Source organism: Alligator mississippiensis, chromosome 16 (genome assembly GCF_030867095.1).
Source record: "Alligator mississippiensis isolate rAllMis1 chromosome 16, rAllMis1, whole genome shotgun sequence".
NCBI lineage: Eukaryota > Metazoa > Chordata > Crocodylia > Alligatoridae > Alligator > Alligator mississippiensis.
The window spans coordinates 6286210-6297969 of record NC_081839.1 but is presented as its reverse complement, the minus strand read 5'-3'; the positions used below and the strand labels follow the sequence as shown (position 1 = coordinate 6297969).

The following is an 11760-nucleotide window of genomic DNA, read 5'->3' as shown; positions in this document are numbered from 1 at the left end:
GAAAGCTCATTGCTAATGTACAGACTGGGGGGGAATAAAGGGGTTTTCAGTTCAGCCAAACTGAAAAATTTTGGGAGGAGAACAGGGGGCAAGGGGAGCTGGGGTTTGGAAACAAATAAAAAGTTGTTTGGGATCAACCTGAAACATCGACATAAACCTCGATGGCTTGTTCACTTTTTCAGCTTATTAAAGCCCAGTGTTTAATTATTCTTAATTTCCCTGCTAATATCACACAGAAACCAGTATCTCAAACCGAACAGTCAAAAGGCTTTGGTTTGAACGTGGCAAAACAGAAAATGGTGGCATTTCCAACCCAAAACATTTTGGGAATGCCCTTAAAATGCCTCAACGTTTTCAAAAGCTTCTGCCCCCTGCCATATTTTTTCAGCCCAAACTATTTTGCTGCAATTGTCCCTAACTGGTGATTAGTTCTGGGTCCCCTTGCAAGACCTTTTATCAGCCAGTTTATTCATCACTGAAAAAACTTTGCGCTCAAGCCCCCTCTCCCGGCAGGTATGCCATCTTGACTCCTGAAACATGGCCACGCTGGCGGGGCGACGAGCGCCAGGGTGTGCAGCACTTGCTGAGGTCCGTTAACATGGACACGGACCAGTATCAGATGGGCCGAAGCAAGATTTTTGTCAAGAACCCGGAGTCGGTACGTGTGCCTTTTCCTGGGTGCTGCCTGCTGCCGTGGGGGTTCGCCTCTTGCCCCCAAAGATTATCTAGGATTTCAAGGGAGTCACTGGACATGAACCCCAGTGTAAATGTGGGAATGCTTTCGCCAACTTTCCCCTGCCCTTTGGCACTTGGGGGTCTGGGTGATGAAGAGGAGGGAGCTGGCTGGGATTCAACAGGCAGCAGTGCGGGTTCCCAAATACCTTGAAGAATGAGAATAGATGACAGCCCCCTTAAAGCCACTGGGGATTTTCATCCAGGAAAGCCTCAATGGGGTCCTGACAGAGATTTAGATCTGATGGAAAACTGTCCTTTTGTCTGCCCGTCCCATCTGCCTTCTATTAATTCCCCTTCCCTATGAGCCTTCCCCCCCTGCGCAGTCCTCATGGAGTACCCTCTCCCTTCCTACTTGTTTTTTCGGGGGATCTCATGGTTTTTCCACCATCAGCTCTTCCTGCTGGAGGAAATGCGGGAGAGGAAGTTTGATGGGTTTGCCCGGATCATCCAGAAAGCCTGGAGGCGGCACATTGCCATCCGGAAGTACGAGCAGATGCGGGAAGAGGGTAAGGGAGCTGCAAGCTGTGCCACTCATCAGTAGGAGCTGATGGGGGGTCGTTCCAGACCAGGAGGGAATAAGCAGGAAGGGTATGGTTCAGGCCTGGCCAACTTCTAACAATGGTCCTTTAAACATGCATAATTCAAACCTGCAGCCTGTGCGGGACTAGGAGACAGGGCTGAAGTTCTGTTCCTTGCTCTGGGAGAAATCATTTTTCTCATGGTAAAATAGAGGGGACTGAGAGGCACAACTCCTGGTCGGAGCTGAGTCTAGTGATTAGAGCAGGGAGGAGAGGAAGGTTGTATTTGTGGGTCCTACTCTCAGCCACCACCGGGAATTTGGGACGGGAGTTAGAGCCGTGGAGATTGGGATGCAGGACGGCTCTTTAAGACATCAGGGCAATTTCCAGGAAGTCACTTTGCTTCTCTGGGCCTCTATTTCACCGGGACTGTTATGAGGCTGAACTGATGACTTAAATATGTACAACGCAATCTGAAAATAGAGAGTTTTCCTGCAGGCTCTAATATGTTGCTAATGCTCTCAAACGTTAACAATACGAAAAGCCAGCAGAAATACACAGGCACAGAAATAGCCCTGTAGAGAAGCCAGACATGCTCCCATCGCCCTGTCCCGCAGCACAAATGCAAGAGGACAACCGGGGCAGAGAAAACCTTCAAAGAGACAACAGGAGAAACATCTCCTGTGATGCACAGTTAGCCTGCAGGACTTGCTGTGGCAGAGGATGAAGGAAAGAGGCAGCTCGGGGCGATTGGGGCATTTGTCTGGGGAAGAACGCCTTTGTACTTAGGATGAGGATGGTCAAATTATGGCAACTGTAAATGCCCAGGCTTCAGGGCATAAGTTATTGGTAGCTCGGGGTCTGGAGGGGATAGGACTTCATATGCCAGGGTGCTTTAACACTGTCCTCCCAGAGCATCAAAACTGGGGACGTCCCACCAGGCCGGACGGGTCCTTGGTCCACTCGGGGACTGACTCGTGTGGATACGTGTCTTTGCTCAGCTTCCAACATCTTGTGCGGCTTCAAGGAGAGGCGGAGGAACAGCATCAACCGCAACTTCGTGGGCGACTACCTGGGCATGGAGGACAGACCCGAGCTGCGCCAATTCCTGGCCAAGAGGGAGCGGATCGATTTTGCCGACTCCGTCACTAAGTACGACCGGAGGTTTAAGGTAAATGGGCTCATCCCAGGCTCCTCCTTCCCCAGGGCTGTGCCGAAAGGTTTGTTGGAGAAGGAGAGAGGTCAGTCCCAGGTGACACAGGGCCAGGAATGAGGTGCTAACATGTGGGGATCAGGCCCTAAATGCCTCGTGTACTAGCTGCCTTTGCCCAGGGTCTCCCTAGGGTCCTGGTGCTGTCCCACGTGAGACATGGCCCTAGCCCCTGCCCCTGGGCTTCTTCTGCTGGTTCAGCACCCCCATCCTCTCCTCTCTCTCCCTCAGGCCATCAAGCGTGACCTCATCCTGACTCCTAAGTATTTCTACTTGATCGGCCGCGAGAAGGTCAAAAAAGGCCCGGAGAAGGGTCAGATCAAGGAGGTGCTGAAGAAGAAGGTGGAGGTCCAGGCTGTCCGTGCAGTCTCGCTCAGGTGAGTTCTCCGCTAGCCCTCATCACGCCTGCCACCCCCCACAAGGCTGCCCCGGCCCTGGCAGGGTGCTTCCAACACATGTGAGAGCCTGGTTGCATTTGAAGTAGCAGCTCCTTCCCTCAGGCTTCTGTAGAGAAGCCACCCTCACCCCTGGCAGCAGGAGACCCCACTTCCACCCACTCACCCTATGGGGTCCCTTGATGCCACCAATGCACTGGGTTAACCATACAGGTGCTCCCCTAGTGCCAATTCCAGCACCAGCCAGGCTCTTGCCCCACCTTGGAGGCCACCCCTGATTCCCTGACTCTTTCTCCATTGCCAGAGATATCCCAGACAAGGCTGGTGATGGGGGGCTGTGTAGGGGTAGCATCCAGGAAGAGAGCTCGGTCCTTTGCATACACGACAGTGAGAGACACCCCCCTGCTTGACTAACTCCATAGTTTCCTGAGCACGTGTGACCTTTGCGGGGTCTCTGTGGCCTCTAACCAGCCCTGCCTCCAGGCTCACTGGACCCAGCAGGTCCCTCCTGGGGCTTTATGGTCCCTGATGGGGCCTGCAGGCATGTGACGCACTCTCCTCTGGTGGTTTCTCCGGCCAGCACGAGGCAGGATGATTTCTTCATCCTCCACGACAGCGAATCCGACAGCTTCTTGGAGTCCATCTTCAAGACGGAGTTCATCAGCCTCCTGTGCAAGCGCTACGAGGAGGTCACCCGGAGCAAGCTGCAGCTCAGCTTCCACGACACGTGAGGAGTGGCAGGGAGGGTGGCACAGCTGGGGCCATTTCACCAGCAGACGAGCACCCTGCTCCCAGCTCTGGGCGGGGTGTGTGGTCTAGTGGTTAGAACAAGGGTAGCAGGGCAGCAGGGCTCCTGGGCTCTATCCCAGGGTCCGGAAGGGGAGGGGGCTCTAGTGGTTAGCATGGACAGGCTGAGAAGCAAGACTCTTGGGTGCTCTATGCTGACCAAAGAGGAAAGTGGGTTGTAGCCTGGCTGGGGGGCAGGTCACCGTTGTGGTCTAGGGGGTATTGTGGGAGAAGGGGAAGTTCAGGAGGAAGCCACACCTGATTTTTCAGGGCTGTCTCCTCAATGACACATGAGGCTTTTCAAAGAAAGACTAGTCAGGACAGGGACCCCAGTCCTCTGCGCTCACAGCCCCTCTCCCCACTTGCCCAGACTACAGTTCCGGGTGAAGAAGGAAGGCTGGGGCGGAGGCGGCACCCGCAGCGTGACCTTCACGAGGGGACAAGGTGACGTGGCCATCCTGAAGGCATCGAGCAAAGCCCTGACAGTCAGCATCGGGGACGGGCTCCCCAAGAACTCCAGTGAGTGCCTGCGGCGGGTCCTCGCGCCCTGGGCTGGGGGCAGCGGGAGGCTGGTCTGTGACTAGGATGGCCTGAGGAATTGCACCCGAAGGATGGTGCCCCTGGGGACCTGGCTCCCACCACTCCTGTGTCCCAGGCCAGCTGGGAGTCCTGCACTCTCCTGGCTGGAGCGGGAGGTTGCACAGTTTGGTTTTGGGGGCCCGGTCCCCTGGGGAATGGGAAGAGGATGTGCCTCCACGGGGCGGCAGCAGAGATGGGTGCGCTGAGAAGCAATGGGAAGGTGGAGGTTTGCAGCGAGCCAGGTAAGCGCCAAAGCCCTGATGAAACTGGGCCTCAGCTCCAGCTAACTGCTTTGTCCCAACAGAGCCCACTCGGAAAGGGATCCAGCAGAGCAGAGGCCACCACAGGCAACCGGCACCCACAAGAAGCACTCCCCATGCTCCCAGAGGTGAGGAGAACGGGGCCTTAGGGGCAGCAGCCAAAATCAAAAGAGCTACCATGCTGGGGAACCTGCCCAGGCAAGGAAGACCCCAGACCTCCCCGAGACAGGGGCCCATCAATCGGGTCCGTTTCAGCCATGGTGTCAGACCTCGTGGGGCTCTGGGAGATCCCTCCCTGCTTAGCATCATGGCCCTGGGGCCCACCAGCAGCTCTCGAGCATTTGGACTTGACAGTATAGTCTAATAGCTACAGCTCGCTGCCTTGGGAATTGGGACAGCTGGGGTGTGCTTCTGGCTCTGTCCCTTACTCAGTTTCCCTGTCTGCCGAATGGGGATAATGAGGCCGAACTCCCCGGATCAGTGCTTCCCAAACGTTTCCTCAGCATGACCCCATTTCCTCAGCATGGCCCCCCACCCCCATGACCCCACATCCACTGATGTTGCGACCCCATTTGGGGTCGCGGTGCACAGGTTTGGGAGCCGCTGCCCTAGAGCCGTGGCTGGGGAGTGCCCAGTACAGCCGTCACTGGGGCTGTCTAACGCACCCTCTTCTCGTGGCCCTTTCAGGGAGCTGCCAGAACGGAGCTCCCCAGTTCCCCCGTAACAACATGAGGCAGCGGGACCCGACAAACGCCGTACCGCAGAAGCAGCAGCGGGGGCCGCCCAACGCGGCACTGCCCAAGCAGGGCGCCAGCCGCAAGGTCAGGACAAGACCCCCCTCGGACCACAACCTGGAGTTCCTGAACGTGCCCGACCAGGGAGTGGCAGGGTATGTGTTGCTACTGTCCCATGCGCCAGATCCCTGGCGCCCTCACCCAGCCACAGGGGAGCTATTGTCCCCTTTGCCATCAGCCCCCTCCTGCTGCCTGACACGGTTCAATCCACCCGTGGATCCCCACCGCGGGGATCAGCACATGCTCACCAGCACTGGCCTGAATGAGTGACTTGCTCAGGGAAGCCAAGAACAGCTGAGGCTGACTAGAGAGCATCCTCATGCCTGGGCTGAGCTCCTCTTAGCACCTATGCAGCCCTCAACAGCCCAGCAAGCAGTGATGAGGAATGAGCAAAGCTGCTCTGCCTCCTGTGTCCGTCCTGAACCACAGATTCGTTCTGGGGGGAGCTGGGGACCCACACGAGGTTTTGGGGTCGGCTGTCACCAACGGGAAGATGTAGCCTGAGAGCTGTACCCGTCCCCACCACCTGCTCCTGAGACTCCCCTCCGTGCTGGGCACTGCATAGTCCCCACCGCTGACCTCTTTGGGTGCCTTTTGCAGCATGCAGAGGAAGAAAAGCATAAGCCAGCCCCCTCCTGCAAGACGGCCCAAGCCCCAGCCCAAGGTCACGGTCCCACGCTGCCGGGCCCTGTATCAGTACACCGGGCAGGACGTGGATGAGATCAGCTTCAATGTGGGAGACGTCATAGACATCCTGATGGAAGGTGCGTATTCTGCATCAGCTGCATCAATGTGGGCCAACCTCAGCGGGGGCAGGAAAAGCAGCCCCGTGGCAGGGGCCCCAGTGCCGGGGAGGTGGTGAGGATGGACCCACCAAAGGAGGAGCGTGAGGGCAGAGCAGCCCCACTTGCTGTAGTCTCCTTCCTCCTCTGTGAGTCGGGGATGCAAAAGCTCTGCTGTGGGTGAGTCTGAGCAGATGTCTCCTGCTGGGGGGTTCACCGTTACACCCACAGCACACACACAGACTCATGCAAAACATGGGCACGCAGCTCCTATCAGCAGCAGCAGCTGGTCTTGAGTAGCCTGTGAGTGCAGTGACCCCGTGGGCCCTTAGAGGACCCAAGGCACCAATGCGGTGTCTGAAGTGTGGGGTCCTGCTGTTCGGTGCCCTTTTCTGTAGCTGCCGAGTTCCTTATTGATGAGTCCTAAAGGATGTGCCTATCTCCACAGTCCTCCACCACCACTGCCCTCCTTCCCTGTGTGCACTACGCACGCCCTTGTCAGAACAGCCTGTGCCATAGGCAGATGAGACACCCCCACTGCTCGGGCTGAAACCCTGGGGTGACAAAGCCTGCCTCCTTAGGCTAGACTGCTAGCTGGGGATTAGCTGCTTCACTCCCCGATCAGCAGATGCATCCTTGGCAAGGATGCTGCCTAGCAAAAGAACCCAGCCATGGTGCCCAACAGACTAGCATTAAATTGGGTCTTGGTAGAGAGCCTGGGGCATCTGCCAGAGGTTAGCTCAGAGGCCTATTAAGACTAGAGAACCTAAGAGCATAGAGCCTGTTCACAGAGACTGGAAAATGCAACCCTTCACTTGGGATGCAGCCAGCAGCAGCAGGTGTCATAGGACTCTCGTTGGTATTCATGCCAGCTGATGGCAACAATGGCTAAGGTACTTTCTCCCTGTTCCAGACCGGCTACCGATTCACTTGCCCTGGTCAGGAGTGTTTCATGCACAGAGCTCTGTGCAGTAATAAAGGGACTCAGTTAGACTATAGCAACTGGATCTTTATTTTAAGCACGCCGCATTAGCACATGTGAATGTGGCACCTTGTTTGCTCAGAGCTGCTGTGCAATCCCCAAGCACATGGAGCTTCCTGGTTTCACCCTCCAAATTGTCCCTCCTACAACTCCTGTTCCAACCTGCAATTTTCCTGCAGCTTGTTACAAGGATTCCTCAAGCAAAGGGCGGCCTGTGCACCTGTAGCTCGTGGAAATGCACCTGCTGCACTATTAAGTATCATCTTTTCCACATTGTGTGACATCTGCAAAGTGTAAGCAGCTGGGGACAATCAGACAATCCTGGGGTCCCACAGTCTAAGGCCGTGATTCTCAGTCAGGGTGTCGCAGCACCCTGAAGTGCTGTGGGTTGTCACCCAATATGAGCACTGCTGGGTGTGCAAACGCCTACGCATAATTCACAGATAAACCCAGAGATTTCAAATAGCAATCCATAATGTTAAAAGCATCCTGCCTTGTTACGATCTTTCCGAGTTCTTTGCAGCAGAAGAATTGCTGTGTCATTTTTCCCTAGTCAAAAATCGAGCGAAAACAAAAGAGCTAGCCTTTTCCAGGGGGGATATGAGTTGTAACAAGAGGTTCCTTGGGTCTCAAAAGGTTAGCAACCACAGGGCTACAGTCTGTCTGCTCCCTGAAGCCAGCCTGGGGTGCGGAGATGTCTTCTGACCATGAAAACTGTTAGCGGGAGGAATATTTTGGTCTTATTCTGTGGCCAGAAGGGACCCTGTGAGCATCTAATCTGAGCCCCTCCTGTAGGATTTCAACCCCAGGCAATGGGCTTTTGTTGAATGGGTCTGTCCAGTGTAGGGTATTGCCAGTTAAACCTGAATAGGACCAGGATTAGGGTATCTTGTTGACTCATTTATTAAGAAGGGGTAAGTAATAGTGCAGCCAGCTCCCCCAGCTGGGAGACGACTGGGCCGTGGCCAGAGTCATGCTAAAGGCGTGCGGGTTCCCTACACTCAGATACAGACACACCTTCATAGGAGCCAGTCCGCACACCCAGCTGCACGTGCACGCGTACCCAGCTCTCGAGCTCTACGGCAGCGGGAGGGATTCACTGAGATGGAGCTTGCAGGGCACAAAGAGCCTGCAAACAGCATTGCTCACTCCCCGCGCCTAATACTAAGCACCGTTTCCCTCTTCCAGATTCCTCGGGGTGGTGGAAAGGTCGGCTACACGGGCGAGAAGGGCTCTTCCCTGGGAATTACGTGCAGAAGATCTGAGCCTTGGGCCGAGGGTGCGTGGACAGGTGCTTTGGGACAGACATGGCTGAGCCTTCCAACCTCATCTTCTGATAAAGACTGTGTGGCCAATGTGAAAACAGGCTCCTCCCACACAGGCGAAACAGGCTCCTCCCACTCTGCCTCCCGAGGCGGGGTAGGCTGGATGCGTGGCGGACAGATCGGGATGGGGAAATGGCGACACAACCGTTGTTTGGATTCCCGGGCGCACGCTTCATCGGCGGCATGTGTTTAAAGCTCGCTCCCGTACGGCTGCTGAGCAGCTGCTTGGTGTGGCTTTCTGCTGACGCTGGCATTTTAACGGGTGCTTTCCTTTCCGGCTGCCCGCCCTACAGGCCCCCTGCTCCATCTCTGTTGCCCAGCTCCCGTCCTGCTCTCCTGCTGCTAAGTGATCTGGAGCTTTGTTCATTGCTGGTCCAAGCCACCTTTGCAGTAGCTGGCTCACGTGAAAAACCTTTTGCAGCAAGGACAGCCCATTAGACGTCTGTACGATACCTAGCACAATGGGACTAGGACTTTTAGGTGGCTATGAGGTCCCAATAATATATTATCATAACGTTGCACTCGGCGTTGACTTCAGCGCTGTGACCCGGCACCCAGAACTCCTGCACTGTTTCTGTTGCACACTGAATCTTGAATCAAGATCAGCAGAGAACATAGGGATGAGGAGCCGGCATCGCCAGCGGCTTGGCAGGGGATGAATCCCACCTCTGCAGCACGACTGGATTCCTCACTGCTCCCCCCCACAGCAAGACATGCAGTCTCTTGTCCGAGATGGTGTTTACAGCCAGGCAGCACAGCCCCCTGGTCCTTATGCAATGAATGTTGAGTTTGCTCCTCTGGACGGTTACCTCAGAGAAGAAGATTCTTCTTTATCTACACTCAGAAGGTGCAAGGATAAACCACGTGGGACTGGGATGAGACTGAGAATGGTCATTCCAGCACAACGTGAGACTGTGCAACGCGGGAAGCCCTAGCACAGCGTGGGTGCTGCCATCACCTGACTACCTGGGAAGAGAGCCACAAGCAACAGGTGATGGAAGTGCCAGGAGTTAACGAGGCTGGCTGGAAATGAGTTCCAGGCAGGGCAGGTCATACTGCCCCTGCTAACCCCAGTGCTCCAAAGTGGCTGACTCAACAGGTGTAGCAATTTGTCATCATTACTGAAGAGCTTGCCCTTTTCAAACCAGCAGGTCAGCAAAGGGTGACCGTGGTTATGTGCCAAGGTGACTGTGACTCTTGTATCAGCACCAGAGTTGCAGTGAGCAGCAGATTTGGTTTATCTTCCTGACCCACACCCCGTCTGCAGGAGGAGATGGACCAAAGTCAGTGCAAAATGTTCTGAATTGGGTGTTCGTATTCCCTCTTAAAATACCAGTTAAGTGGGAGCTGGTATTCCTCAGTAATGACCCGACAAAGCGTCTCAGCTGGAGGGGAAAGTTTCTGACTCAACTGTTGATTCTCTTTTTGTTGAGTAAGAAGGCAGCAAAACTATCCCTGTGGGTTAAATAAACCTTTCTCTCCTGATTCCCACCTGGCAGCTGCATCACTTGCAGAAGGGCCCATTGAGGGAGACCATCAAAGACTGTCCTGCTCTGTTTGTCCCTGTTAGTACTTGGACAAATGAATTGCACTTTCTCCCACCACTCCTGTTCCCAGGCCCTTCTTTAAGATAACGATGTGGGTAGATAACATCACACCATGCAGAAGAGGGATACCATCCACCAGCTGTGTATGGGGAAGGCAGCTTGCCCAAAGCCATTCAGCTGCAGAGGCAGGAATAGATCCCAGGTCTCCTGGGTCCTAGCCCAGTGCTCTGTCCGCTAGGCCTCTCCTGCTGTCATTGCAATCACTTTAGGGTAGAAATGGGCATGGAAGCAGGGATGTAGGAGTAGGAAGGAAAACAACATACCTATCCCTACCTAATTGTGCAGCCCCCACCTACATGCTCTCTGCTCGCAGGACCTCCCAGATCCCCCTGCCCAAACCCGCGCCCACAGGACCCCAACCCCAGCAAACTCTTCTCTCACACATCCCTTACAGCACTGACAGGCTGGGTGATAGGGAGGTTTGGAGGGGGTAAAGCTGAGATGGGGGGTGTTTGAAGAAGCAGGGGAGCCATGTAGGGGGTATAGGTTAGCCCAGGGGTGGGCAAAATGCAGTCTGTGGACCAGATGCAGACCACCAGCCCATTCTATCCAGCCCACGGGGCTCCTAAAAAATTTAGAAAATTAATATTTAGCTGCCCCTAGCTGCCTGTCATGCGGCCCTCGATGGCTTGCCAAAACTCAGTAAGTGGCCCTCTGCCCAAAATAATTGCCCACCCCGGGTTAGCCCCTCTGTGCTAGCACACCAGTGCCTGTGCCTCATCTGGCCCCTGGCAGAAATCCCTGGGCAAATGAACTGAGGTGCCAGTGCCTCGGGGGAGGAAACGGGACATGTATATGTACAAGTGTGTGCACACATGCATGCATGTGTGTTCACATGAACCCAAGCTGTCAGGGGAATTAGGATACAAATCACTTTGGGGCTGTCTTCCCCTAAGTTTGTCCCAAACATGCCTGTCCACACTCTGAACTCTCCATGCAACTTGGGTAGCTGGCTTGGCTGGAGATGTATTTACAGCCAGGGTGCTGCTTTCCCTCTATTTGATAACCCACCCAGTTCAGAGTGTTAATCAGGCTAAGCCCAGTCCTAATGGTCTTCCAGTGCCTTCCCACAACTCTTCTAGTGTGCTTAGCAGGACAAACGAGTTCTCCCACCACTCCCTGGGAAAGGATCGTAGCACAGCTCCAGCCCCTGCTCTACACACATTTGTGGGTTGGGTCCAGAAGTGCTAATGCCACACGCAGGGGAGGAACCAGTGAGTAGGGCAGGATGGTGCAGTGGGACTGCTCGCACCCAGCCCAAGCTCAAACCCAAGCTGCTACCCATGACTCCCTTCCAGCCAGAGGCACTCATCACAGCCACCGCCTGCAACGGCCCCCACCCTAAGGTTACCAGCCAGTCAGCACCCATGCTGGGCTACCCTCAAGCTCCCCTTTTAACCAGCCCCTGCACCTGTCAACCAGATTGAGACTGGAGACGAGGCAGAAACATGCCCAGGGGCTGCTGGCTGATGTAGTTGTCTCCAGGGCCTCTTGGTACCTTTGTAGAAGGGAAGGAGAGAGATGGAAATGGGGAGGGGAGTGATGGAGGAGGAAGAGCAGGGGGGAAGCAGGGGCAGAAGGTCTGCAGCTATAAATGGGTCTGCAGCCCAGCAGAGGCTGCCACCCCCCCACACCCCTCCTAGGCACTAGAAAAGCAGCCCCAAAGGAATGAAGATGGGAGGATATGAAGAAGCAGCTCTTAAATGGCCGCTCCTTTGTTGCAGGTCCCACTAGATGGCACCATGCACCCAGGATACAGGTGCTGGGCCCATGGGCGGGTCCTCAGG

General features: G+C 55.2%; 1 protein-coding gene across 1 annotated transcript in view; it reads left to right on the top strand.

Moving 5' to 3' along the window:
* The window catches only part of MYO1F (myosin IF), a 37133-nt gene extending 27282 nt beyond the window's left edge, over window positions 1-9851 (top strand). Inside the window, exons 19-28 of the mRNA XM_019485372.2 lie at window positions 514-658; window positions 1127-1241; window positions 2255-2424; window positions 2695-2840; window positions 3439-3585; window positions 4015-4163; window positions 4528-4611; window positions 5171-5372; window positions 5878-6041; window positions 8230-9851. Coding sequence (XP_019340917.1) covers window positions 514-658; window positions 1127-1241; window positions 2255-2424; window positions 2695-2840; window positions 3439-3585; window positions 4015-4163; window positions 4528-4611; window positions 5171-5372; window positions 5878-6041; window positions 8230-8306 — 1399 coding nt within the window. The 3' untranslated portion in view covers window positions 8307-9851. The remainder of the gene's footprint in view (window positions 1-513; window positions 659-1126; window positions 1242-2254; window positions 2425-2694; window positions 2841-3438; window positions 3586-4014; window positions 4164-4527; window positions 4612-5170; window positions 5373-5877; window positions 6042-8229) is intronic.
* Window positions 9852-11760: the final 1909 nt, after the last annotated feature.